Consider the following 27,346-nt stretch of genomic DNA (forward strand, 5'->3'; position numbering starts at 1 on the left):
TGGGTACCAGTACTGGGATATTAGGGCCTGCAGATGTGGAGTGCAGAAGTGGAACACTCTGTGGGTACCAGTACTGGGATATCAGGGCCTGCAGGACAGGAGTGAGGTGCAGTAGTAGACCACTCCGTGGGAACTAGTACTGGAATATCACGGCCTGCAGAACAGGAATGGAGTGCAAAAGTAGAGCACCCTGTGGGTGCCAGTACTGGAATATCAGTGCCTACAGGAGTGGAGTGCAAAAGTAGAGTACCCTGCGGGTATCAGTACTGGAATATCAGGGCCTGTGGGACATACGTGAGGTGCAGAAGTAGAACACTCTGTGGGTACCAGTACTGGAATATCAGGGCCTGCAGGAGTGGAGTGCAGAGGTAGAACACTCTGTGGGTACCAGTACTGTAATATCACGGCCTGCAAGACAGGAGTGAGGTGCAGAAGTAGAACACTCTGTGCGTACGGAGCGGAGTGCAGAAGTAGAACACTCTGTGGGTGCCAGTACTGGAATATCAGGTCCTGCAGGAGTGGAGTGCAGAGGTAGAACACTCTGTGGGTACGGAGTGGAGTGCAGAAGTAGAACACCCTGTCGGTACCAGTACTGGAATATCAAGGCCTGCAGGGCAGGAGTGAGGTACAAAGGTAGAACTTTGTTTGAGTCATAGAACTGGAATTGCAGAGAGTGCAGGTCCGTGCTCAGATGAATGAGTAGAGTGTAATATGACTCCCACTACGCGAACGCCAGAGACAGCAGGTCAAGTATGATGTACACAAGTAGAGCCTTTGTGGGTCCCAAGGCTGAAATATCAGAGACTTCAGGACCGGATTGAGGTGAATAAGTAGAACAGTATGTGAGCCCCAGTACTGGAATATTAGAGACGGCAGGAGCTGCTAGAGGAGGATGAGTAGAGCACTATTTGGCCCCCAGTACTGGAGTATCAGAGGCTGCAGGGCAGGACTGCTGCCCATACCTCCTCCAACACTGTGTGGGTCCCGGTGCTCGAACTGCAGGAGGCTGCAGGTCTGGGTTGAGGAGAATGACTATCAGAAGCAGTGGCACAGGAGCACTGTGTGGGTCCCAGCGCTGGGATTGCAGGAGGCTGAAGGTCTGGGCTGAGGGGAATGACTATCAGAAGCAGTGGCACAGGAGCACTGTGTGGGTCCCGGTGCTGGAATTTCAGGAGGCTGCAGGTCTGGGTTGAGGAGAATATCTATCAGAAGCAGTGGCACAGGAGCACCGTGTGGGTCCCGGTGCTGGAGCTGGAATTGCAGGAGGCTGCAGGTCTACTTTGAGGAGAATGACTATCAGAAGCAGTCGCACAGGAGCACCGTGTGGGTCCCGGTGCTGGAATTTCAGGAGGCTGCAGGTCTGGGTTGAGGAGAATATCTATCAGAAACAGTGGCACAGGAGCACCGTGTGGGTCCCGGTGCTGGAATTTCAGGAGGCTGCAGGTCTGGGTTGAGGAGAATATCTATCAGAAGCAGTGGCACAGGAGCACCGTGTGGGTCCCGGTGCTGGAATTGCAGGAGGCTGCAGGTCTACTTTGAGGAGAATGACTATCAGAAGCAGTCGCACAGGAGCACTGTGTGGGTCCCGGTGCTGGAGTTGCAGGAGGCTGCAGGTCTGGGGTTGAGGAGAATGACTATCGAAGAAGTGGCACAGGAGCACTGTGTGGGTCCCAGCGCTGGGATTGGCAGGAGGCTGAAGGTCTGGGCTGAGGGGAATGAATATCAGAAGCAGTGGCACAGGAGCACCGTGTGGGTCCCGGTGCTGGAATTGCAAGAGGCTGAGCACTGTGTGGGTCCCGGTGCTGGAGTTGCAGGAGGCTGAAGGTCTGGGCTGAGGGGAATGACTATCAGAAGCAGTGGCACAGGAGCACCGTGTGGGTCCCGGTGCTGGAATTGCAAGAGGCTGAGCACTGTGTGGGTCCCGGTGCTGGAGTTGCAGGAGGCTGCAGGTCTGGGCTGAGGGGAATGACTATCAGAAGCAGTGGCATAGGAGCACCGTGTGGGTCCCGGTGCTGGAATTGCAGGAGGCTGCAAGTCTGGGGTTGAGGAGAATGACTATTAGAAGCAGTGGCACAGGAGCACCGCGTGGGTCGGTCCCGGTGCTGGAATTGCAGGAGGCTGCAGGTCTGGGTTGAGGAGCATCAGAAGAGCACTATATGACTCCCACTCTTCGAATATCAGAGACTGTAAGGCAGGAATAATGTTCATAAGTAGAGTACTGTGTGTGTCCTAGTGGGGAGGCTGCCCCTAGCTCAAGGTTAGGGCCCGGGTTGATGCCACAAGGGACAACAATGCGCACGCCTTGGGAGCACAATGGCACGGAGCAACACAGGTTCGATCCCTCGATCTGCGCTTAGAAATCTCTGGGTATTAAGCACGTTATAAATAACCAATTACATCCCTTAATGGCTTGGGTGAACCACATATGTCCCACTGGTCAAATGGAGGCCGCAAAGAGTGTTTACTTTTATAATGAGTTATGGCCTGCTTCAGGCAGCGGGCAAGTTTCCACACGGAAGTAAATAAACTGTTACCCGGGAACATTGCTGGTTCTCTATTGGCTCAGTACACACACAACATGCATAGTAAGATGTACTATGCATGCCTGGGTGGAAAGCCCGGGGGAAGTGTGCTTGTCTTGGAAGCAAGACAACACTGAGCAACATGGGTGCTTGTCTTGGAAGCAAGACAACACTGAGCAGCATGGATGTTTGTCTAGGAAGCCAGATAACACTGAGCAGCATGGGTGCGTGTCTTGGAATCAAGACAACATTGAGCATGGTTGCGTGTCTTGGAATCAAGACAACACTGAGCAGCATGTGTTCGATACTTGGTCCAGCACTTGGAGTCTGGACTCCGGCATTAAGGACTCCCTGCTGCCGGAAGAGCTTTATCTTTCAACATCGCACAGCTGCGCCAACATCCCCATCTGCTGGAGCCTTCAGCCTGCCTTTTGTTAAAAACATTTGTTTGGCATGTGTGAAGGCTTCACGAAGTAAGACACAGACAACAGATTCACTTTTCTAAAATAAATGGTCTATTTCACAAATGTCAGGATGAGGTAAGGCCTAACTTGCCCTATGCTAAGGTGGGATTTTCCTACCTAAGAAACTAAGGAAAGTCTGTGTCATGAAGTTCAACTCAAAAGTCTGTCTGTGTCCAAGACCTATGCTAGCCCACACAACTAAAGATATACAATGTGCAGGGATGTCAGCAACCAAAGAAACAGTGTTCAAAATAAAGTTCTGAGCTTCTTCCAGCTCCTAGCTTGCTTTTGAGCTCCCTTCCCCAAGTTCAAAACAGTTCCACAAAAAGATCAAGTTCAACTCAGTTCCACAAGGCCTCTGGGATCCCTTCCCCAAGTTCAACACACTTTCAAAATCTTGGTGTTCCCTTCCCCACAAAGGCAGCTTTCCTGGTTTCAAATCCACAGTCAATTCATCTGTATCAGCTTTCACTGTGGATTCCAACTTCATTTTGCAACCTTTCAGGCTTTGCAACAGTTCACTTAGCTTGCTTTTCTCTTTTGTCACTTTAACACTTTTAAGGTAAAACAGCTTCAGTCTCTTCACTTTACTTGGTTCACTCCAAGTAGGGGTCACTCAGTCCAGGCGCAGTTGTCAGACCACATGGTCCATCCACCACAGGTCACGCAACCGATAACTCGTGACACTTTGGAATGTTCATTGATTCTCATTGCATTTCCTTACCAACACAGGCGTCCTGTCTGCCTCTGTGTCCTTAGTCCATATGTACTGTTGTTTTACGTTGACAGTCTCTTGACTCTGCCAACACATGACTTTCACACAACTCACTTTGTGGTGTTTGTTCCTTGTCACCACCTTGCTTTCAAATGATCCAATAGTGGTAATCATTTGCTTTCCACTTGCTTCACAAGCTCTCATTACTGGCTTTCACTTGGCTTGCGCTTTCACAATGTTCATAAATTCTTTTTACTTGTTTTCACTTCGTTCGTAAATGCACATTACTTTCTTTTCACTTGTGCAGTATTTTCACATATTTTGCATATCTTTTCTTTAGTTCGGAACTGAGGATCACTGGTCAGGCTCTGGCGTGGCTGACCTCTTTCCTTTCCAATCGACCCTCCCAGGTCCAACTGGGTTCCTTCCTCTCTGACATCTTTTTCTCTACCTGTGGTGTCCCCCAGGAATCTAACCTCTTTCCCTGGCTGTTCAACCAGTACCTGGCACTTCTTGCCCACCGCATCACCGCTCTCTGCCAAAAACTTTCAGTGCTATGCGGATGATACCCAGCTCATTTTCAGACTACCCTCGGCCTCCTCTTCCCCTTCCCTCATCTCCGACTGTCTTTCTGCTATCCAGGAATGGTGTGCCGCCAAAGACCTCTGCCTTAATGCCAGTAAGACCGAGATTCTACTCATCGGCACACCCACTCCCTCCTTCCCTGCAGCTCTCTGGCCGGCCTCTCTTGGTCCTCTTCCTGCTCCTACCTGCAAGGCAAACAACCTCGGGGTCATCTTCGACTCCACACTCTCCTTCTCTCCTCACATCTCTGACGTCTCTAAGAAGTCACACTACCAGCTGCACCTCCTCAGAGGTATTCTTCCTTTCCTCTCCTTCCCCCAGAAGCTCGCTGTCTCTAGAGACCTGGTTCTCTCAAAGCTGGACTACTGTAACAGCCTCTATCTAAATCTGCCTGCTTCTACTCTCCGCCCTTTGCAACTCATCCAGAACAGGACTGCGGGACTTGTCCTTGGCCTCATGCCCAGGGACCGTATCTCTCCAGGACTGAAATTGCTACACTGGCTCCCAGTGGTATCGAGGATTAAGTTCAAAACCCTCTGCATTGTCTACAAGGTCTTCTGGGGCCTTGGACCAAAATACTTTCAACTCTCTCTTCCTAAATATCTTCCTTCTCGAGCCCTTCGCTCATCCGCCTCCAACTCCCTCTGGGTCAGCCGCTTCTCTAAGCAACGAGTTGGGGGTAGATCTCTCTCCGCAGCAGGGGTATCCCTCTGGAACAACCTCCCTGCCTCCCTGAAACTTGAGGAGAACCACCTCCGGTTCCGGAAGCACCTCAAAACCTTCCTCTTTGCCTTCTCTTTCTCTCCCCTCTCCCCTGCTAAAATTACTGAAACTGCACTGAATCTGCAATTGGGCCACTCACCGAAATTCGGTCCTTGGCCCAGCCACTCTCCCCTGCACTGCCTCCCTGGCAACCCCTGCACTGCGGGACTGTCTCTGTATCCCTACAGCCCCCCTTCCCAGCACTTGTATGCACATACCTTGCACCTGCCACCAGCTGGCCCTTATTTATTATTTATTTTGTTATACTACTAACCCTGTACTGCACTTCCCCTCTCCCTCACCCCCTTGCACGTTCCCCTCCCCTTTTCCCTTGCACTTGCACAATCTGAATGACACCTGGCCTAGTAGGATCGTTGTCTGTCTCCCTTTGTCCGCCCCCCTGCCTCGTCGTGCCTTGAAACACTTGTGTATAGGCGCATTATAAATGCCATATCATATCATATCAATAACTCATAAAGTACTTTTCAATAATTTCCACTCAGTCTCCAGACCCTTTCAAGACACGTTTTCACTCTAACGGCATCTTCCTTTGCTCATACCAAGCCCCTGGAGAGCTCCATCATGAGTGTTCCCTCTCCGTCACTCACCGGTGTACGGCCGCTCCTCCCGGTGCATTTGCTTTCCTCTCTCTGATCAGGAGCACCGGCGAGCAGCGCTCTTCTCTTCCAAACCTTCTTGCTGCTGTTGGCGGCATATTGGAGACTTCTCTGTCCCCCAGCTCCAGAGGGGGACACACGGCTCAGGGATCTGCAGCGCTGTCAACCCTCTCGTGGCCCATTCTTGCTTTAGTAGCTTTCTCGCTTTCATGCAGCGATCAGCGTCCTTTTCACTGGCCCCTCTCCAGCATGCTCCATGTCAGATTGCTGTGTACTTCTGCCCAGGTGGGTCTCTCTTCCCCAGTTGCTGGTTTCTCCTTATATGCACCTGTAGCCCCGCAATTGGCTGCAGGTGCAAGTCCTTTCCCTGACCATAATTACTTTTGTCAATGGGACATGCCTGAGCATTATAGTCAGGCATGTCCACATGCTCCACAGTCCTCTTCCCAGTACCAAACTGGTGTGCACAGATGGAAGTGTGCATTACCCTAGTTGCCGCCTCCTCGTCCCAGTCTTAAAGGGATATGAATTGGGGTGTGTGACAGTGGGGAAGATTGCTAATAACCTACAAAGGTAGGGGAGGGGAGGATGCATTCTGACAAGGCAAAGGGGGATACCATGCCTCCCCTAAAAGCATCTTTCCTCCACTCCCCAAGGACCCTCCACCGAAGTGATACTCCCTCGCATATCCACCCCCACAGTCATGATCCAAGAGCAGTCACCCTTCCATGGACACCCGAGAGGAAGCCTTAAGGGAGTAGATTAGAGGATGCCCTCAGGTGCCTCACACATGCGCCCTGAGTGTTTGAGCAGCATGCATGCCACAGTGCCCTAGATTGTGGACCACCATCCAGTAGGTGCCTGAACTGGCACCACCATGGAGCCTGCGCCATTCCATGCCCTCAGAAGAGAAGACCAGTAAGTTAAAAAAAAGTGTTTGTGATGTGTGTATGCTGTGTGTGGGTTTGTGTGTGATGTGTGTGTGTGTGTGAGAGTATTGAGTGAGTGCATGGTTGTGGACAGTGCATTACTGGTGTGCAGGTTGCAGCTCCACAAGATTACTTCCAGTTTCAATTACTCATATAGATTACAGTGTCAGGTTCCTGAGTGATTTCCAGAGACCATTACTGGTATACTGACATGAGGTGACTTGCAGCGGCCATTACTGGCATAGATTGCGGTATCAGCTTCCTGAGTGATTTCCAGAGGCCATTACTGGTATTCTGGCATGAGGTCACTTCTTGCAGCCATTACTGGCATAGATTGCGGTGTCAGCTTCCTGAAGTGATTTCCAGAGGCCATTTCTGGTATTCTGGCCAGAGGTGACTTCCAGCAGCCATTACTGTTATTCTGGCAAGAGGTGACTTCCAGCAGCCATTACTGGCATAGATTGAGGTTGCAGCTTCAAAGGGTGACTTCCAGCAGCCATTACTCATATAGATTGCAGTGTCAGCTTCCTGATGAAATTCCCTGAGGCCATTACTGGTATACTGGCATGAGGTGACTTCCAGTAGGCATTACTGTTATTATGGTGTAAGGGAGGCATGGTATCACAAGTATGACACAGACACAAGAGGTACAATTTGTAAAACCTTTATTCAATTTTCGGGGTTTGGAAAAACTCTTGCTTTGCCCTATAGCTATGATGAGAGTAGTGTCTACCATCAAATAATAAAGAAAACACAGTCCTAGTCAAATCAAAGAGGGCCTGTACTAACAAAACATAATATCTGCCCTATCTCTTATTCAAAATAACGTGTAAAGAGGAATATGTATGCAAAGGAAAATCAGTGTTAGAATATAAAGGATCAATGTGGCTGAGTCAGCTCTCCTCCCCACTTTGGACAGCACGGAGAAAGGCGGTCCCCGTAAACAGGATGATACACTCTGGCTCAGTTTCTCAAAACAAAGCAGTTCAAAACCTGGATCGAGGCCCGCTTGGCCTTCCACGTTAGTCACTTATTCCAGCTTTCAAAAGTTCTTTCACAATTCAACAAAAGTTCATGCAGGTCTTCCTCGGTCGGGCTCAGGCCTTTTAACCACAGCACTTGCAGGGGTTCCCTTCCCCAAGCTTAGTTCACATTATTTAGGGGTTCCCTTCTCCTAATTTATCACACTTGCAGTCACCCTCAGTCGGGCTCAGAGCTCTTCCTGATATCGAAGACTTTCGAATGTGTGAGGCTTTGACTATAGACCTCCGCAGGACCCCTTCAACATTCACTTCAGCTCACAGTCTTGTGCAATTTGCCCCAGTGTCTCTTGATCTGGGTAGTTCAATATCATAAGCACAGAAGTTCCACATTCACCTTTTCACTTCCCTTTTTGCCGGGGTTAATCTTGACCATTACGCATTTCAGAGTTCATTCACTTTGTCGCTTTATAACAAAGCATTTCACCTTTTGCAGAGACTTTTGAGTGGGCACTTCCTTTCGCCAGACCACTCTGCTACTCTGTATCACTGGCTTCACAGTTATCTGTAATTCAAACCGTCCTTTGCATCTCATCCACACGCATGCAGCCTTCAATTGTGAGATATACTGTTGCAACTTCAATCTTTCCTTAACACACACCGGCCTTTCATGTCGCTCACCAACTCACCGGCTGTGTGCATTCCTTTCTTGTCTTTGCGGTTTTTAATTCACGAGTCAAAGTTAATACCACAGGCTTTACCTCACCTCCCCAACTCTGTCATTCACCCGGGAGGGTCGCTGGCACCCTTGAAACACAATGCAGTCTTCTTGTCTGGGATTTGGTCTTTGTGTATCTTTTACAGCTCTTTGCAGGCAATGACCTTCTGCATGGATCTCCTGGGTTTCTCTACCCTTCGCTGTCGACCCTCTGTTGGTTGCTCTGCTTGAGTAGGTTCACCTTCGCCCAAGAAGTTCTGCTCCTTCTCATGTTCCACCTTGCTCAGAGTGTGTCTCTATGCTCCGCCTATTATTTATGTGGGGAGAGCTAATGGGTATCAGATGTATGCGATTAAAGTCAAGTGCCTGACTTTGCCTGACCCGATTAGGGAGACATGTCCAATGAGATATGTAAGGGTTAGACTCTTTACTCTCAGTTGCCCTCTTCCTCAGCCTAGTTTTTGTGTAGAAAAGGGGAGGGGGGAGTTGGGACTTTGGAGGATCCTAAAAAATAGGATAGGTCATGGGAACGGGAAAGGGGGGAATACCGCATCTCACCATCGGTTGCCTCACCACCACTCCCCAAAGACCCTTCACCCAGGTGATCCTCCTGCACTAGTCCCACACAAGTCCACTCCCAGGGTCTGGATCCAAAGGCAATGGCCATGCCCTGGCCACCTGAGAGAGAGAGATCCCTGGAGACTAGTAGGTGAGACGCCCTTTGGTTTCTCACATACCCTTTCCCTATGCGATGTAGCTGCATTTGTTTTGCAGGGAAACCGGGAGAGGAAATCAATGTTCCCCTGTTCCTTACCTTCCCAGTGTTCCACAGTGAAACGGTAGGGTTGCAGGTCTAAGAGCCATCACATGACTCAAAGGTTAGAGTCCTTTCGTTGACTTATACCTACCAAAGGTGAGTGGTCAGTGATGAGTGTGAATTTTCTTCCTAGAAGGTAGTACCTAAAATGGATAATTATCCATTTGATGGCAAGTGCTTCCAGTTCAAACATAGAGTAGTTCTTCTTATGGGAGAAGAGTTTACAACTAGTGAATAGGATGGGGTGTTCTAATGCATCGTGTATTTGCGATAATATTGCTCCTAACCCTGTGAGGGAGGCATTGGTCTATAATACGAATTCCTTTGAGAAGTCTACTACTTTTAATATTGGATGTTGGCATAGGGTTTGTTTTAGGTTATTGTAACAACCATAGTCCTCATCAGTCCAACACATTTGCTGGGGTTCCGCATTTCTTATTTTGTCTGTCAATCTAGTTGTTCTGTCGGAAAAATGTGGGATAAATCTAGGATAATATCCAATCAGTCCTAGGAATGCTCTGAGATCTCTCTTGGTCTTGGGTGTGGGAGCATCAAGGTCGGCTTTCACTTTTTCTTGCTAGGGCTGGACACTGCCATCCCCAACAGAGAAGCCTAGGTATTTCCCTGCTGACTGATCCAGCTTACATTTTATTGGATTGGCAGTTAAGCCGGCCTCTCAGAGGGTTCTCATAATAGTAGAAAGATGGAAAAGATGGTCTTCCCAAGTTTTACTATAAATGACTATGTCGTCAATATAGGCCCCACAGAAATTGGAATAAGGCTGTTGTATCCTGTCCATGAGTCGATGGAAAGTTGCTGGGGCCCCGTGCAATCCAAAAGACAGGACATTGAATTGGAATAGTCCTACTGGCGTTGAGAAAACTGTCTTTTCCTTGGCAGGTCCATGCACAGGCACCTGCTAATATCCCTTGGTTAAATCCTGGGTTGACAAGAATGGGGCATTTCCAAGTTTACCTATTAAATCATCAATACCTGACATATGATAGGAATTGAAGGCAGAGATGGCCTTGACCTGCCTACAGTCTGTGCAAAACCTCCAAGAGTGATCAGGTTTAGTCACCAACACAATACGGGAGGGCCATGGACTCAAAGAGGGTTCGATGATATTTACCTTCGACATTGTATTAACCTCATCAATCACTACCTTATTTCGTGCTTCTGGGAGTCTGTATGGCTTCAAATGGACCACTTTCCCCTTTGGAGTTCTGATATAGTGGTAAGTACCATGTACTGTCTCTGGCTTCTCACAAAATATATTGGGGTATGCAGATATAAGGTTATTCAAATCCTTTTGCTTATGTTTAGATAGTTCTTGGGAAATCAGTTCGGAGTTGTCTATCTCCTCGGGTACTTAACAAGACAATAGAGAGGAGGTAGTAGTAGTGGAAGGATTTTCTTTCCACTCTTTCAGGAGATGTACATGGTAGAGGTGTGTCTTTTGCCTTCTATCAGGTTGGGCAATTTATAGGTACAGGTTCCTGTTTGCTCTAGTACCGCATAGGACCTCTGACACTTTGAAACAAGTTTATTTTCAGAGGTAGGTAAACGAACTAACACTCTCTGTCCTACTGCAAATGATCTTAGCTTTACCTTTGTATCATAGGTACATTTTTGTTGGGTTTGAGTTTTCTCCATATGAGTGTAGACCAGACTTCGGACGAGTTTCATGTGCTCTTGCAATTGGGTAGGTGTCTGTGAGAGGGGAATTGGCACCTCTTCTGTTTCTTCCCAGGTATCCCAGAGCATGTCTAAGACATCTCTTGGTTCTCTACCATAGAGTCACTGGAAAGGGGAGAAACCGGTGGATGCCTGATGGGTCTTTGTCACTGCAAATAGGGCCCACAGGATCATACAATCCCAGTTCTTCCCATCCTCGTCTACTAACTTTCCTAGAATAATTTTGAGGGTCTTATTAAATCTCTCTACCAGTCGGTCTGTTTGGGGGTGATAAAGTGAGGTTCTAAAGGTGGTAATGTGTAGTAATTCCTTAACTTCACCCATGAGCTAACTCATGAAATTGGATCCCTGATCTGTTAGAATTTCCTTGGGCAAACCAACCCTAGAAAAAAATGGCAACATGTATTTTAAAATTTGCTGGGCTGTGCTGTTCCGCATGGGGAAGGCTTCTGGGTACTGGGTAGCATAATCAACAATTACGAGAACATATTTATTGCCCAGTTTAGAAGTTTCCAATGGTCCAATGATATCCATCACGATTCTAGAGAAAGGAACTTCTATTATCGGTAATGGGTTTAGAGGGGCAGGTAGGGGAATATGTGAGCAGTGTTCTTGGCATATCTCGCATGTCTGAATGAAATTCTTTATGTCAGCATGGATACCCGGCCAATAGATTTTCCCACTGATATGAGCTTGGGTTTTAGAATGTCCCAAGTGTCCCCCTGTCAAATGAGAGTGTGCAATCTCTAGCACGATATTGCGATGGGTTTTGGGTATTACTAATTAAGTCTTACTTAGGTCTTCCCTGGAGGTCTCCCTTCTATATAGTAATCCCTGTTTCAGAAAGAAAAAGGGGCTTCCCTTTTCTTGTCCTTATCCCTAAGGAATCACTTGTAAGAAAGCTTCTGCGAGGACTGGATCATTTCGCTGGGCAAAGGCTAGCCTGGGAAGGATGGTAGGTTCCTCTTATCCTTTTGCTGCAGTTGTACATATCTCATCGGCCTGTCCAAAGCCTAAGTTGCCTCTCTCAGTTTCCTCTGGTTCAATTTTGTCCTCAAAATGGGTAAATAGAGATTTCACAAGAATTCCCTGTACAATGTTATCCCCAGGACGTATTTCAAACGGGGTCTCGCCATAGTTCTGTAAGAGAACTTTGTTGTCTCCCCGAAAGTCTGGATCTGTAATGCCTACTAGGACATTTAAACCAAACTTCTAGACTAGGCCAAATTTTGGGGCCAACCTTATAAAACAACTCACAGGGGGTATTAGAACTAAGTCAGTGGGAATCATCATCTTTCCCTGGGAGGGATAGTGGCTTCTCTGCTGCTACAAATATCAAAGCCTATGGATTCTTTTGTGATGGTAGAGGGGTCTGAGGCTCTGTGACTACGTTTCTGAAATGTTAGGGTCCCCCAATCTGTCTCAATTGAGTCGTATCCCACTGCTGACACCATATGTAAGGGAGGCATGGTATCACAAGTATGACAATGACACAAGAGGTACAATTTGTAAAACCTTTATTCACTTTTCTCGGTTTCGAAAAACTCCTGCTTTGCCCTATAGCTATGATGGGAGTAGTCTCTACCATCAAATAATAAAGAAAACACAGTCCTCGTCAGTTTCTGTCAAATCAAAGATGGCCTATACTAACAAAACCTAATGCCTGTCCTATCTCTTATACAAACAAATGGGTAAAGGGGAATATCTATGCAAAGGAAAATCAGTGTTAGAATATAAAGGATCAATGTGACTGAGTCAGCTCTCCTCCCCACATTGGACAGCACAGAGAAAGGTGGTCCCTGTAGACAGGATGATATACTCTGGCTCAGGTTCTCAAAACAAAGGCAGTTCAAATCCTGGATCGAGGCCTGCTTGGCCTTCCACGTTAATGTCACTTATTCCAGTTTTTAAAAGTTCTTTCACAATTCAACAAAAGCTCATTCAGGTCTCCCTTCGCTCAGCTCAGACCTCTCAAAGCAAAAATATCACATAAGTCTCCCTCATTCGGGCTCTGACCTTTCAACCACAGCACTTGCAGGGGTTCCCTCCCCGATTATCCGAGTGAAAGACAATCTAAACAGAGGGCTGCAATTTTTCTATCCAATTTTCAGTCTTCCTGTTTTTTACGCATCCAGCAGCTCGGCGTATCTTCTGCTGCTGTATTTATATTCTACACCGCACGGACAAGCTCGGTGCGGTGTAGAATATAAATACAGCAGCAGAAGATACACCGAGCTGCTGGATGCGTAAAAAACAGGAAGACTAAAAATTGGCAAGAAAAATTGCAGCCCCCTGTTTAGATCGTCTTTCACTCGGATAATCAGGGTGAAAAAGAATAAACATCTCTCCTTTGAAGACAGGATGATTTGTTCCCGTTCACGGAAAGGCCTGTGATAACATTGTAGAAAGTACTGAGCACGTCTCCTAACATAGGACTCTATCTTCAATCATCACTTTAGATGTGAGGAAGAACTTGTCTTACATTGAAGACGGGACAAACTAAGACTGTACCTGCGAAATACTGAATAGTAAAGAAAATGATAGGATCGGGTCCCACCGAGTCGGCTGTAAGTAATTGAACTCATTTTTTTACAACTGGCTGGACCTTTTTAAGAACATCAAGAAACCTATAGTGTGACCATTGCCATACCATGGGGGTATAGAATAACGATACAATACAACATAGAAAAATACACGTCCTGAAGAAGGCCAAAACAACAACTTGAAAATGACACCAGGATGATGTCTCATTAAAAAAATAGGGCCGAAACATGCCAACAATACTATAAGACTAGAATAACAATAAATCTTACAGTGTTCTGTATTATGTGGTTAGAACAGTGGATTGTGCAATGTTATTGAGATTAGTATTTTTGAGAGTGACGACCCTAAGAATACTAAAGAAACAGAGATTAGTTACGTTAGTTCTTCTCTGCTCTTTTCATTTGTTTTTTCCAATTATATATCTTTTCTGGTAACAACACCTGCACTGTTTCTCACCACCCCATTACATTTTTTTTTAGAAAGTGTTTGTCTTAATTTGTTTTTTGAGATTTGTGTGTTTTTACTATAGGTATCGTACAATCACACTGTGTGCTATGGTGATAAAAATAGTTTTTTATGTATAAAACAAATTGTAAATGTTTTGAAAATGAATAGAATTTTTTTTGTAACATTGGAGACTTCCACTTATGTTTCATGGCGGTGAAACGTATAAGTATTATAATTGGCTAATCAGTTAACATAACATAGACAGAGAGAGGGGTAATCGGTTTTTCCTATCGGTTTTTCCTTTTGGTTGCCTATTTGTAACTTTCCCGTTTAAAAACTGGTCCCCCGATAGCAAAAAAAATGGGGAAAGTACCCAATTCGTATTTCCCATGGCCATATAATGGCATCATTAGAGGGCATCTGATGCTGCACTTTGTATATGATGGCAGCATCTCCGGCAAGGCTATACATTGCCCATGGTGGCTTGCCAGCCTTGTGTTACTAGGGCCATTGAATGGGCACTTACAGTAAGATGGCAGCATCTGGGCATGGCTTGAGAGGCTATGCCTCGTATCTTGTGAATGCCAGGAATATGGTGGTGTTGTTGGGTCCTATGGTGAGTCTACCAAACATATATGGCATCATGTGGGCATTTAAAGATGCACTTGGCATGTTAGTACAGCTCCTGCCAGGCTAACCATCATGTATGGTGAGTGACTAGGCATACGATGGCATTCTTGGTGGATTTGATGCTGCACTTACATCAGAGCATGCCCGGGGCAACATAGGGCAAGGCTGGTATGGTACTGTTGGAAGTGCCATTACATTCACTGTGATCAACTAGAGTTCTGCGCACTGGCAAGGCTATGCCTAATTGGCAGGTTGGCACTTTGCGCTTATCATTGCGGTATGGCATGCATTGGCATATGCAAAGATGAACCCAGGCAGGTTGGCACTTTTATTACGAACTCCCAGTAGCTGGGCAACACCGGCCACCCTGAATTGACTGCAGCATTTGAGCAACACTGTGGCACACTTTGAAGTACCCTGGCATTTTGGGGGTAACACTGTGCAGCTGGTTCTACCCCCCCTGGCACTATCAATCCCAACGCTGGGCACTGCATGCTCTCTGGCACAATATTGAAACTGGCGTCACCATTTTGACCTCCCCCCCACCCGGGGTCATCTAGGGCTGCGTCACACTTAGCTATTTGGAATAAGTATTCACATTGACCTTTCTGTGCCCACCCCTAAATGTGTTTCTTAGAAATGCCACTGTAGTGTGGGTCCCAGTGCTGGAATTGCAGGGGGCGAAGACTTTCTATGGGTTCTGAACTGAATTAGGGGTGCATGTGTTGTTACATGTTTGAGGGGGGCTGATAGACAGGGGGAGCGCAGGTCAGGATTGGCGCTCTATACTGGAACAGAGCGAGGGGTGTGGAGATGTCCAAGGCAGTTCATTGGATGCGAACACTCACATGTCCCCCTCCTCAGCGAGTGACATCACTTCCAGACCAAGCGGTCTGGCCATTTGAGGCTTGTAATCCAATCCAAAGCATCTGACCTCATTTTATAATCTCACGCACATGCTCTAATGTTCAAAGTGCAAGCCACGTACACGAGCTGCTGCACCACACGCACACACACACGCACATGCACTCCAATCTCTGAGAGCTTCTACAGATCACACTGCGAATACTCACACCTACTGCCTACCTCTCAGTGTGCTTCCTCACTCACATACCCACGCCACGCCATCTCCGAGGGCACCTACTGAGGGTAGCGTGAGTGCCCTTCAAATGCCCACAATTCCCTTCGCTGGGCGAATGTGCGGGGTACAGTGTGATCACGTGCACACATGCACCCGGCCACTCCCTTTCTCTGAGAGCCTCTGTGGGGTACAGTGTGAGCCCCCACACATGCACCCACTCCCTTTCTCTGAGAGCCTCTGTAGGGTACAGTGTGAGCCCCCACACATGCACCCACTCCCTTTCTCTGAGAGCCTCTGTGGGGTACAGTCTGAGCCCCCACACATGCACCCACTCCCTTTCTCTGAGAGGCTCCGAGGGCACAGTGTGAGCCCCCACACATGCACCCACTCCCTTTCTCTGACAGCTCTTGCGGGGTACAGTCTGAGCCCCCACACATGCACCCACTCCCTTTCTCTGACAGCTCCTGCGGGGTACAGCCTGAGCCCCCACACATGCACCCACTCCCTTTGTCTGAGAGCCTCCCCGGGGTACAATTTGTCCCCCCACACATGCACCCACTCCCTTTCTCTGAGAGCCTCTGTGGGGTACAGTCTGAGCCCCCACACATGCACCCACTCCCTTTCTCTTACAGCCCCTGCGGGGTACAGTCTGAGCCCCCACACATGCACCCACTCCCTTTCTCTGAGAGCCTCCGCGGGGTACAGTCTGAGCCCCCACACAAGCACCCACTCCCTTTCTCTGAGAGCCTCTGCGGGGTACGGTGTGAGCCCCCCACACATGCACCCACTCCCTTTCTCTGAGAGCCTCTGCGGGGTACAGTCTGAGCCCCCACACATGCACCCACTCCCTTTCTCTGACAGCTCCTGCGGGGTACAGTCTGAGCCCCCAGACAAGCACCCACTCCCTTTCTCTGAGAGCCTCCCCGGGGTACAATGTGTCCCCCCACACATGCACCCACTTCCTTTCTCTGAGAGCCTCTGCGGGGTACAGTCTGAGCCCCCACACATGCACCCACTCCCTTTCTCTGACAGCTCCTGCGGGGTACAGTCTGAGCCCCCAGACAAGCACCCACTCCCTTTCTCTGACAGCCCCTGCGGGGTACAGTCTGAGCCCCCACACATGCACCCACTCCCTTTCTCTGAGAGCCTCTGCGGGGTACAGTCTGAGCCCCCACACATGCACCCACTCCCTTTCTCTGAGAGCCTCTGCGGGGTACAGTCTGAGCCCCCACACAAGCACCCACTCCCTTTCTCTGAGAGCCTCTGCGGGGTACGGTGTGAGCCCCCCACACATGCACCCACTCCCTTTCTCTGACAGCTCCTGCGGGGTACAGTCTGAGCCCCCAGACAAGCACCCACTCCCTTTCTCTGACAGCCCCTGCGGGGTACAGTCTGAGCCCCCACACATGCACCCACTCCCTTTCTCTGAGAGCCTCTGCGGGGTACGGTGTGAGCCCCACACATGCACCCACTCCCTTTCTCTGACAGCCCCTGCGGGGTACAGTCTGAGCCCCCACACATGCACCCACTCCCTTTCTCTGAGAGCCTCTGTGCATCCGCCAGAATGCAGCTGCGCAAGTCCATTGGGCCGTGCTGCACACATTCTACTGATCTCACACAACCGCGGCACCACGCCACCACGCCTAGCACTAGAATGCAGCCACACACCACTTAATCCATACCGGCTGCACACATACTGAGTGCACCCAACCACGCTTTACTCCGTTGACCCGGACTACGGTCCCCGAAGCCGTTCAACCAACAGCGCTTTGAAATCATACCAATGGTAAAAGGCGCTATATAACTGCCCAATAACATAACATAACTTCTAAGGAACGCTGTATAGCATGATCTAGGTTTCTCCACCTACCAAAACAAGGACATGATCACTGTTAAAGGGAGATCCAGAGCCAACACAGCAGGCGGGTACCAGGATCTCCCAGAATATAGTGATCTACTCCAGGAGCACGCGCTGCTTATCTTTGCAAGTTCCCAGGGCTCCCATTGAATGGACTTGAAGCCCTTGTCGCCTGCAATTCCTGTGCTTCAAGCACGCACGCTTTGCTTCTGCCTTCCATGTAACCTCTTATTTATTTATTTATTGTGCATGTGTTAGGCGCCTATACAGTAAGTCACTTCTGTTTCAAAGCGCCCTCTTCTCTTCTCCCGCCGCAGTGTCATACGTTGGAGGCCTTGAAAGTGGTGATGGGGGAAGTGGAGACGAGCGCGGCCCGCCTCGAGGAGCTGTGTCCAGGCCAACTGCAGAGTGTGGGCCCGGAGATCCGAGGGGCCCTGGAAGCGTGGGCCGAGCTGCAGAGGACGGTCCAGGAGAACCAGGCCAAGCTGCAGAGGGCGTCCCAGCTGCGGGCATTCTTCCGGAATTACTTGGCGATGATGTAAGTCTTTGCTCCGCCAATTCCATGTGCAGTTCTGTGTTCAATTATACATGATGAGTCATTCTCAGCGTTTCGAATAATACACCCCTACCCCCACACCCCCAACCCCCACACTTCCAGCTGGAGTCAGAGAGTTACCACTGGTGCCCAGGGGAACCAAGCCTTGGCAGTCTTGGCCTGGTCTGCCCAAACAGGTTTTCACGTGCACTCTTTAACATGTTTACTTGCTTAAATGCATATGAGTGCCTGCTGAAAGTCAGTGTCGTGAGAGTCCTTTTTCTTTGCTGTGTTAGTGCTTGATCTTTTGCTTTCAAACCTCGCACATGCTGGGCTTCTTCCGGCTACTGAGGCACCTCGTTGGCTCAGCCTGGCACTCATGCCAGGCACGCTGGGTACTTTTGGTGGGTAGGATGTTGCACTTAGCATTTGCTCTCGCAGAGCAAGCCCTGTGTTTGATGAGCAACACTTTTTGAGAATCTGACCACTGGATAATTTGCCGAATGATATGTACCCCCGACTGCCCCAGGCAACCCTGAGCACTGACCAATCAGCTTTCAGATAGACGGTGCATTGAGCAAATGCCACCCACGAGGCATCATTTTCCAGTAAGCAAGCCAACCGTGACATGCATTCCATTGAGCGAGTCCACCCAATGAGTTGCAATCCATTGAGTGAGTCCATCCAATGAGGTACAATCCATTGAGTGAGTCCACCCAAGGAGTTGCAATCCATTGAGTGAGTCCACCCAATGAGTTGCAATCCATTGAGTGAGTAGTTGCAATCCATTGTGTGAATCCACCCAATGAGTTGCAATCCATTGAGTGAGTCCATCCGATGAGTTGCAATCCATTGAATGAGTCCACCCAATGAGTAGCAATCCATTGAGTGAGTTCACCCAATCAATTGCAATCCATTGAGTGACTGCACTCAATGAATTGCAATCCATTGAATGAGTCCACCCAATGAGTTGCAATCCATTGAGCAAGTCCACCCAATGAGTTGCAATCCATAGAGTGAGTCCATCCAATGAGTTGCAATCCATTGAGTGAGTCCACCCAATCATTTGCAATCCACTGCGTGACTCCACTCAATGAGTTGTAATCCATTGAGTGAGTCCACCCAATGAGTTGAAATCCATTGTGTGAGTCCATCCAATGAGTTGCAATCCATTGAGTGAGTATCCCAATCAATTGCAATCCATTGAGTGACTCCACTCAATGAGTGTAAATCCATTGAATGAGTCCACCCAATGAGTTGTAATCTATTGAGTGAGTCATCCAATGAGTTGCACTCCATTGAGTGAGTCCACCCAATCAATTGCAATACATTAGTGACTTCACTCAATGAGTTGCAATCAGTTGAATGAGTCCACCCAATGAATTGAAATCCAGTCAGTGACTCCACCCAATGAGTTGCAATCCATTGAGTGAATCCACCCAGTGAGACAATCCAACCAGCGGGTGGTCAACAATTGAGACAAACCAACCAATGAGTGCTCATCATTTGATGAAATCTACCCAATGGATAATCATCAATTGAGAGAATCCAACCAGTGAGTGCTCATCCATTGAATGAAGCCAACCAATGAGTAGTCACCCATTCAGTGAATCCAACAAGTCATCACCCTTTGAGTGGCTCCAACCAATGAGTGGCCACTCTTTCTATTAAGCCAACCAATGAGTGGTCAGTGGTCATACATTGAGTGCATCCAACCAATGAACAGTAACCCTTTGAGTAAATCCAACCAATGAGAGGTCACCCTTTGTGTGAATCCACCCAATGATTGGTCATTCTTTTATTTTTATTTTTGTTGTTTAAAGCGCGGCCATAGCTCGAGAGCAGCGGAGCGCTGTACAGAGTGTGGGTAGCCAGCATTTGGGCTACCATCTTTTAACGGTAGCGCAGTACTGTGAGGTCTGTGCATCGGTAAGTGCATCCATTGGAATTAGTCCTTGGTTAGGTGTTGATGAAAGAGCCATGTTTTGAGAGATTTGAGAAATTGGAAAAGTGTGGGGGCATTCCGAGCCGACAACGGGATCGAGTCCCAGATGGTGGGTGCGTGACAAGAGAAGGATTGTTTGCGGGTCCTATCTTTGCGGACAAGTTGTGATTCGAACCTGCTGCTCGATTTCGCTGCGCAAGGAGCGTGTGCTACCAGATATGTGGAGCTTAGCCGACTGGTACGCTGGTGTGCTACCCGTGACTGCTTTGCAGATGGTACATGGAATCTTGAACAGTATCCTGGCTTGGAGTGTAAGGTAATGTAGTTAGCGTAGGATGGAGGTAACTCGTTCAAATATCCGTGCTCTTGTAATAAGATGTGCTGCAGCATGGTGGAATGCTTTTAGGGGAGCCAAGTAAGCAGCTGGGAGCCCTGTCAGAAGAGCATTTCCCCCATCAATGTGCAGGACCACAAGGGTCTGCACAGCAGTCCAGAATTGCTGCAGCGGGATGAAGGGTTTGATTTTTAGAAGGGTAGAGATTGTGAGCCAGGCTATTTGGGCCTTCTTGGTTTTGTGTTTCTGGAAGGACAGGCTGCTGTCAATGGTGAAGCCTCACGATTTTGTTGAGACTGAAAGTTGTAGACTAAATACTTCGAGGCACATATCATTGAGCCATTGTTGAACAAGTTGTTTTTTTAGCGGGCGGACCCATGAGGACGAATTCGGTCTTGGATGGGTTTAGTTTGAGATAGCCAGTCGACCTCCAGGACTAGATAATGGCTAGGTAATCGCTGAGACAAATGATGTCCAGCGCACTACTTACTCTCATGTACAACTGAGTATCGTCTGCATATTAGTGGATGGCTATATTGAGGAGAGTGCACAGAGTCTCCGTGTAAAGGTTCAAAAGCATTGGTGTGAGGATGGAGCCTTGGGGAACTCCACATGAGACCTGGAGCTGGTTAGAACGCAAAAAGTTCCTCTCGACAGCTCGGAGTCTGCCTGAGAGGTAGGAGCTAAACTGATACAGGACAGGGCCAGAGAATCCCATCCTGTCGGCAAGGAGGGAGAGAAGGATGCAGTGGTCGATAGTGTCGAATGTAGCCAAGAGGTCAAGGAGGACGAGGAGGCATGAGCCACCCTAATCTATGATTTGTAGGGAATCGTCCACTACCTGTATGGTGGCTGTCTCGGTGCTACACTTGGGGCAGAACCCTGACTGATAGTAATTTAGGAGGTGGAGTTGTTTGATTCTGGCGAGTAGTTGTGTAGCAACTACTTTTTACAAGATCTTGCCAATAGACAGGAGGTTCGTGATGGGACGGTAGTTGGCTTGGTCGTCTGTATCTAGGGTTGGTTTTCTCAAAAGCGGTCATGTGAGGCCAGTTTTGAGGGTGTCCAGGAATGATCCTTCTGAGAGGGAGACATTGATGATGCTGAGGAGCACATTGAGTGCTGGGCCCGTCAATTGTTTAATGATGGAGGCCGGAATTATATCATCAGAGCAAGAAGTATGGTTTGATGGAGGCAATCATTTTTAGGAGATCTGGGGGAAAGAGAGGAAATAATTAAGTCCAGAGGGGCAGTGTGCGTGCCGGGGGCCATGGGATGCTAATGCTGTTAGAGGTTAATTCGAAGGTCTCTCAGATTTTGTCTATTTTTTCCCTCGCATTTTTCATGAGTTTCTGGTAGCTCTGGGTCGGGGGAGATCTTGGTACAATGCTTTACTACCTCAAAGAGGGCTTTGCTCCTGTCAGAGGCTGCCGGGATTGTGGTGGAGTAGGAAGCTGCTTTGTTCTTGGTAATCAGAACCTTATGGTTGACGTGGAGAGATTTGAGGTTGGTGATGTCTCCCGAGTTATGGTTTTTGCACCGCCGTTTCTCTAGAGCTCTGATTGAGCGTTTGTTGGAAGCTAGCTCAGGGGTGTACCATGGGATGGATGGTTTGGTCTTTGACCATCTGGATTTTAGGGGGACATGAGGGTCCACCAGTTTCATAGCAGAGCTTCTGAATAATTCCAGGGGGCCCGAGGCATTACCTGTGGTGGCAGGGGTTGGAGGGTCTTCAGAGGTTCCTTCAGCTCATTGACCGTGAAGGTTTTGAATGAGCGGCATTGAGTGAGGGGGCTTTAGGCTGACCTATGTGAGGTGTAGTCGAGTGGGGGACTGATAATGGGATGGCAGCATGGTCAGAGCAGTCCAGCGGGATAAGGACTGCCCAGGTGATTCAGGGTGAAGACGTGAAGACTAGGTCTAGGATGTTGCCTTTGTTGTGCCTGGGGGAGAGCACAATTTGATTACGGTCCATGTGAAAAGCAGGCTTTCAGTGTGGTTGTCAGCCTGTGAATACGGGATGTAAAAATCACCAAGAAAGACTTACTAGAATGTGCTAATTTGGCTGGAGAGAGTAAGTTGGAGATGTCGGCAATGAAAGAGTCACTCCTGTGAGGTGGTCTGTAGATGAGGTGGAAGGTGATGTATGCCTTGTGTGATAGAGGGAACCTGGAGAGACTCAAAAGGGACACGGGCATCCAGTCGTAGCGGCAGGAGGAGGCTAGCCGGGTACGGGGGAGGGAAGGAAGATCTTGAGAAGCTTCATCATATTTAGCTACCTGTGCTCATGTGCAGAGGTAGGTCGATACCAGGACATCCTGCCACAGGGTCAGTGCCGTGGACACCTCAGACATGTCACTGGGAAAAGATGATCTTGAAACAAAACGTCCTCTGATCCTTTTGACGGGGAAGTTTAAGCATGTCCGCAGCATCCCAAGCCATACATGTCTTGTCGAACAGATTTCAGACATTGCTGTGCACGTGGACACAAAAGGACTCCATCTCCACTGTATGGGTCTTACGAGGCCAGGGCTTGTCCGGAAAGCAACGTATTGTGCCCCTGTTCAGGATAACCAAAACCAAACTGTGGTTTTCTTTAGGAAAGGAAGAGGTAAAGGTGTGAGCAAGAGAGGAGGAATCGGTAGGAGACACAATAATATAGCTTAATATTCAGTGAGCTAAAGAAACGGAGAGTGATACATTCGGCAAGTTGTAAGGGGGAGGGGCTACATGCAGATTCTGCCACAGAGCCAGAAGGAGTGATATATTTGGCAAGTTGTGAGGGAGCAAGGGGCTATGAGCAGGTTCTGCCACAGAGCCAGAAGGAGTGATACATTTGGCAAGTTGCGAGGGAGAAAGGGGCTATGCGCAGGTTCTGCCACAGAGCCAGATGGAATGATACATTTGGCAAGTTGCGAGGGAGCAAGGGGCTACGCGCAGGTTCTGCCACAGAGCCAGAAGGAGTGATACATTTGGCAAGTTGCGAGAGAGAAAGGGGCTGAATGCAGGTTCTGCCACAGAGCCAGAAGGAGTGACACATTTGGCAAGTTGTGAGGGAGCAAGGGGCTACGCGCAGGTTCTGCCACAGAGCCAGAAGGAGTGATACATTTGGCAAGTTGCGAGAGAGAAAGGGGCTGAATGCAGGTTCTGCCACAGAGCCAAAAGGAGTGATACATTTGGCAAGTTGCGAGAGAGAAAGGGGCTGAATGCAGGTTCTGCCACAGAGCCAGAAGGAGTGATACATTTGGCAAGTTGTGAGGGAGCAAGGGGCTATGCGCAGGTTCTGCCACAAAGCCAGAAGGAGTGATGCATTTGGCAAATTGCGAGGGAGCAAGGGGCAACACGCAGGTTCTGCCACAGAGCAAGAAGGAGTGATGCATTTGGTAAATTGCGAGGGAGCAAGGGGCTACACGCATGTTCTGCCACAGAGCCAGAAGGAATGATACTTTTGGTAAATTGCGAGGGAGCAGGAGGCTACATGCAGGTTCTGCCACAGAGCCAGAAGGAGTGATACATTTGGCAAGTTGCGAGGGAGGAAGGGGCTATGCGCAGGTTCTGCCACAGAGCCAGAAGGAGTGATACATTTGGCAAGTTGTGAGGGAACAAGGGGTTACGCGCAGGTTCTGCCACAAAGTCAGAAGGAGTGAGACATTTGGCAAGTTCCAAGGGAGCAAGGGGCTACACGCAGGTTCTGCTACAGAGCCAGAAGGAGTTATACATTTGGCAAGTTGCGAGGGAGCAAGGTGCTGAATGCAGGTTCTGCCACAGAGCCAGAAGGAGTGATACATTTGGCAATTTGTGAGGGAGCAAGGGGCTACGTGCAGGTTCTGCCACAGAGCCAGAAGGAGTGATACATTTGGCAAGTTGCGAGGGAGCAAGGGGCTGAATGCAGGTTCTGCCACAAAGCCAGAAGGAGTGATACATTTGGCAAGTTGCGAGGGAGCAAGGGAATACACAAAGGTTCTGTCACATAGCCAGAAGGTGTGATACATTTGGCAAGTTGTGATGGAACAAGGGGCTAAATGTATGTTCTGCCACAGAGCCAGAAGGAGTGATAGATTTGGCAAGTTGTGAGGGAGAAAGGGGCTATGCGCAGGTTCTGCCACAGAGCCAGATGGTATGATACATTTGGCAAGTTGCGAGGGAGCAAGGGGCTACGCGCAGGTTCTGCCACAGACCCAGAAGGAGTGATACATTTGGAAAGTTGCGATGGATCAAGGGGCACCACACAGGTTCTGCCACAGAGCCAGAAGGAGTGATAAATTTGGCAAGTTGGAAGGGAGCAAGGAGCTACGCACAGGTTCTGCCACAGAGCGAGAAGGAGTGATACATTTGGCAAGTTGTGAGGGAGCAAGGGACTACGCGCAGGTTCTGGCACAGAGCTAGAAGGAGTGATACATTTGGCAAGTTGTGATGGAGCAAGGGTCTACGCGCAGGTTTTGCCACAGAGCCAGAAGGAGTGATACATTTGGCAAGTTGCGAGGGAGCAAGGGGCTATGCGGAGGTTCTGCCACAGAGCCAGAAGGAGTGATACATTTGGCAAGTTGTGAGGGGGTATGGGGCTGAATGCAGGTTCTGCCACAGAGCCAGAAGGAGTGATACATTTGGCAAGTTGTGAGGGAGCAAGGGGCCACGCGCAGGTTCTGCCAGAGAGCCAGAAGGAGTGATACATTTGGCAAGTTGCGAGGGAGTAAGGGAAGGGGATACACACAGGTTCTGTCACAGAGCCAGAAGGTGTGATACATTTGGCAAGTTGCGAGGGAGCAAGGGGCTGAATGCAGGTTCTGCCACAGAGCAAGAAGGAGTGATACATTTGGCAAGTTGTGAGGGAGCAAGGGGCTACACGCAGGTTCTGCCACAGAGCCAGAAGGAGTGATACATTTGGCAAGTTGCGAGGGAGAAAGGGGCTGAATGCAGGTTCTGCCACAGAGCCAGAAGGAGTGATTCATTTGGCAAGTTGTGAGGGAGCAAGGGGCTATGCGCAGGTTCTGCCACAAAGCCAGAAGGAGTGATGCATTTGGCAAGTTGCGAGGGAGCAAGGGGCAACACGCAGGTTCTGCCACAGAGCCAGAAGGAGTGATACATTTGGCAAGTTGTGAAGGAGCAAGGGGCTACGCGCAGGTTCTGCCACAGAGCCAGAAGGAGTGATACATTTGGCAAGTTGCGAGGGAGCAAGGGGCTACGTGCAGGTTCTGCCACAGAGCCAGAATGAGTGATACATTTGGCAAGTTGCGAGGGAGCAAGGGGCTGAATGCAGGTTCTGCCACAGAGCCAGAAGGAGTGACACATTTGTCAAGTTGTGAGGGAGCAAGGGGCTACGTGCAGGTTCTGCCACAGAGCCAGAAGGAGTGATACATTTGGCAAGTTGCGAGGGAGCAAGGGGATACACACAGGTTCTGTCACAGAGCTAGAGGGTGTGATACATTTGGCAAGTTGTGATGGAGCAAGGGGCTGAATGCATGTTCTGCCACGGAGCCAGAAGGAGTGATACATTTGGCAAGTTGTGAGGGAGCATGGGGCTATGCGCAGGTTCTGCCACAGAGCCAGAAGGAGTGATACATTGGGCAAGTTGCGAGGGAGCAAGGGGTTATGCGCAGGTTCTGCCACAGAGCCAGAAGGAGTGATACATTTGGCAAGATGCAATGGATCAAGGGGCTCCGCACAGGTTCTGCGACAGAGCCAGAAGGAGTGATACATTTGGCAAGTTGCGAGGGAGAAAGGGGCTATGCGCAGGTTCTGCCACAGAGCCAGATGGAATGACACATTTGGCAAGTTGCGAGGGAGAAAGGGGCTACGCGCAGGTTCTGCCACAGAGCCTGAATGAGTGATACATTTGGCAAGTTGCGAGGGAGCAAGGGGCTGAATGCAGGTTCTGCCACAGAGCCAGAAGGAGTGATACATTTGTCAAGTGTGAGGGAGCAAGGGGCTACGTGCAGGTTCTGCCACAGAGCCAGAAGGAGTGATACATTTGGCAAGTTGCGAGAAAGCAAGGGGATACACATAGGTTCTGTCACAGAGCCAGATGGTGTGATACATTTGGCAAGTTGTGATGGTGCAAGGGGCTGAATGCATGTTCTGCCACAGAGCCAGAAGGAGTGATACATTTGTCAAGTTGTGCAGGAGCAAGGGGCTACGTGCAGGTTCTGCCACAGAGCCAGAAGGAGTGATACATTTGGCAAGTTGCGAGAAAGCAAGGGGATACACACAGGTTCTGTCACAGAGCCAGAGGGTGTGATACATTTGGCAAGTTGTGATGGAGAAAGGGGCTGAATGCATGTTCTGACACAGAGCCAGAAGGAGTGATACATTTGGCAAGTTGTGAGGGAGCAAGGGGAAATGCGCAGGTTCTGCCACAGAGCCAGAAGCAGTGATACATTTGGCAAGTTGCGAGGCAGCAAGGGGCTATGCGCAGGTTCTGCCACAGAGCCAGAAGGAGTAATATATTTGGCAAGTTGTGAGGGAGCAAGGGGCTACGTGGAGGTTCTGCCACAGAGCCAGAAGGAGTGGTACATTTGGCAAGTTGCGAGGAAGCAAGGGGCTGAATGCAGGTTCTGCCACAGAGCCAGAAGGAGTGATACATTTGGCAAGTTGTGAGGGAGCAAGGGGCCACGCGCAGGTTCTGCCAGAGAGCCGGAAGGAGTGATACATTTGGCAAGTTGCGAGGGAGTAAGGGAAGGGGATACACACAGGTTCTGTCACAGAGCCCGAAGGTGTGATACATTTGGCAAGTTGCGAGGGAGCAAGGGGCTAAATGCAGGTTCTGCCACAGAGCCAGAAGGAGTGATACATTTGGCAAGTTGTGAGGGAGCAAGGGGCTATGCGCAGGTTCTGCCACAGAGCCAGAAGGAGTGATACGTTTGGCAAGTTGCGAGGGAGCAAGGGGCTATGCGCAGGTTCTGCCACAGAGCCAGAAGGAGTGGTACATTTGGCAAGTTTCAATGGATCAAGGGGCTCCGCGCAGGTTCTGCCACAGAGCCAGAAGGAGTGATACATTTGGCAAGTTGCAAGGGAGCAAGGGGCTGAATGCAGGTTCTGACACAGAGCCAGAAGGAATGATACATTTGGCAAGTTGCAAGGGAGCAAGGGGCTATGCGCAGGGTCTGCCACAGAGCCAGGAGTGATACATTTGGGAAGTTACGAGGGAGCAAGGGGCTACACACAGGTT

The 27,346-nt window shown here is 49.2% G+C and overlaps 1 protein-coding gene across 2 annotated transcripts in view; it reads left to right on the forward strand.

The window, feature by feature from the left end:
- The window catches only part of LOC138468335 (uncharacterized), a 419,279-nt gene that overhangs the window by 246,838 nt on the left and 145,095 nt on the right, over window positions 1-27,346 (forward strand). For both annotated transcript variants that reach the window (XM_069608850.1, XM_069608851.1), the window contains exon 20: window positions 17,685-17,905. In XM_069608850.1, the coding sequence (XP_069464951.1) occupies window positions 17,685-17,905 (221 nt within the window). The remainder of the gene's footprint in view (window positions 1-17,684; window positions 17,906-27,346) is intronic.

This window comes from Ambystoma mexicanum, chromosome 4q (genome assembly GCF_040938575.1).
Source record: "Ambystoma mexicanum isolate Mex_15411 chromosome 4q, UKY_AmexF1_1, whole genome shotgun sequence".
NCBI classification, from domain to species: domain Eukaryota; kingdom Metazoa; phylum Chordata; class Amphibia; order Caudata; family Ambystomatidae; genus Ambystoma; species Ambystoma mexicanum.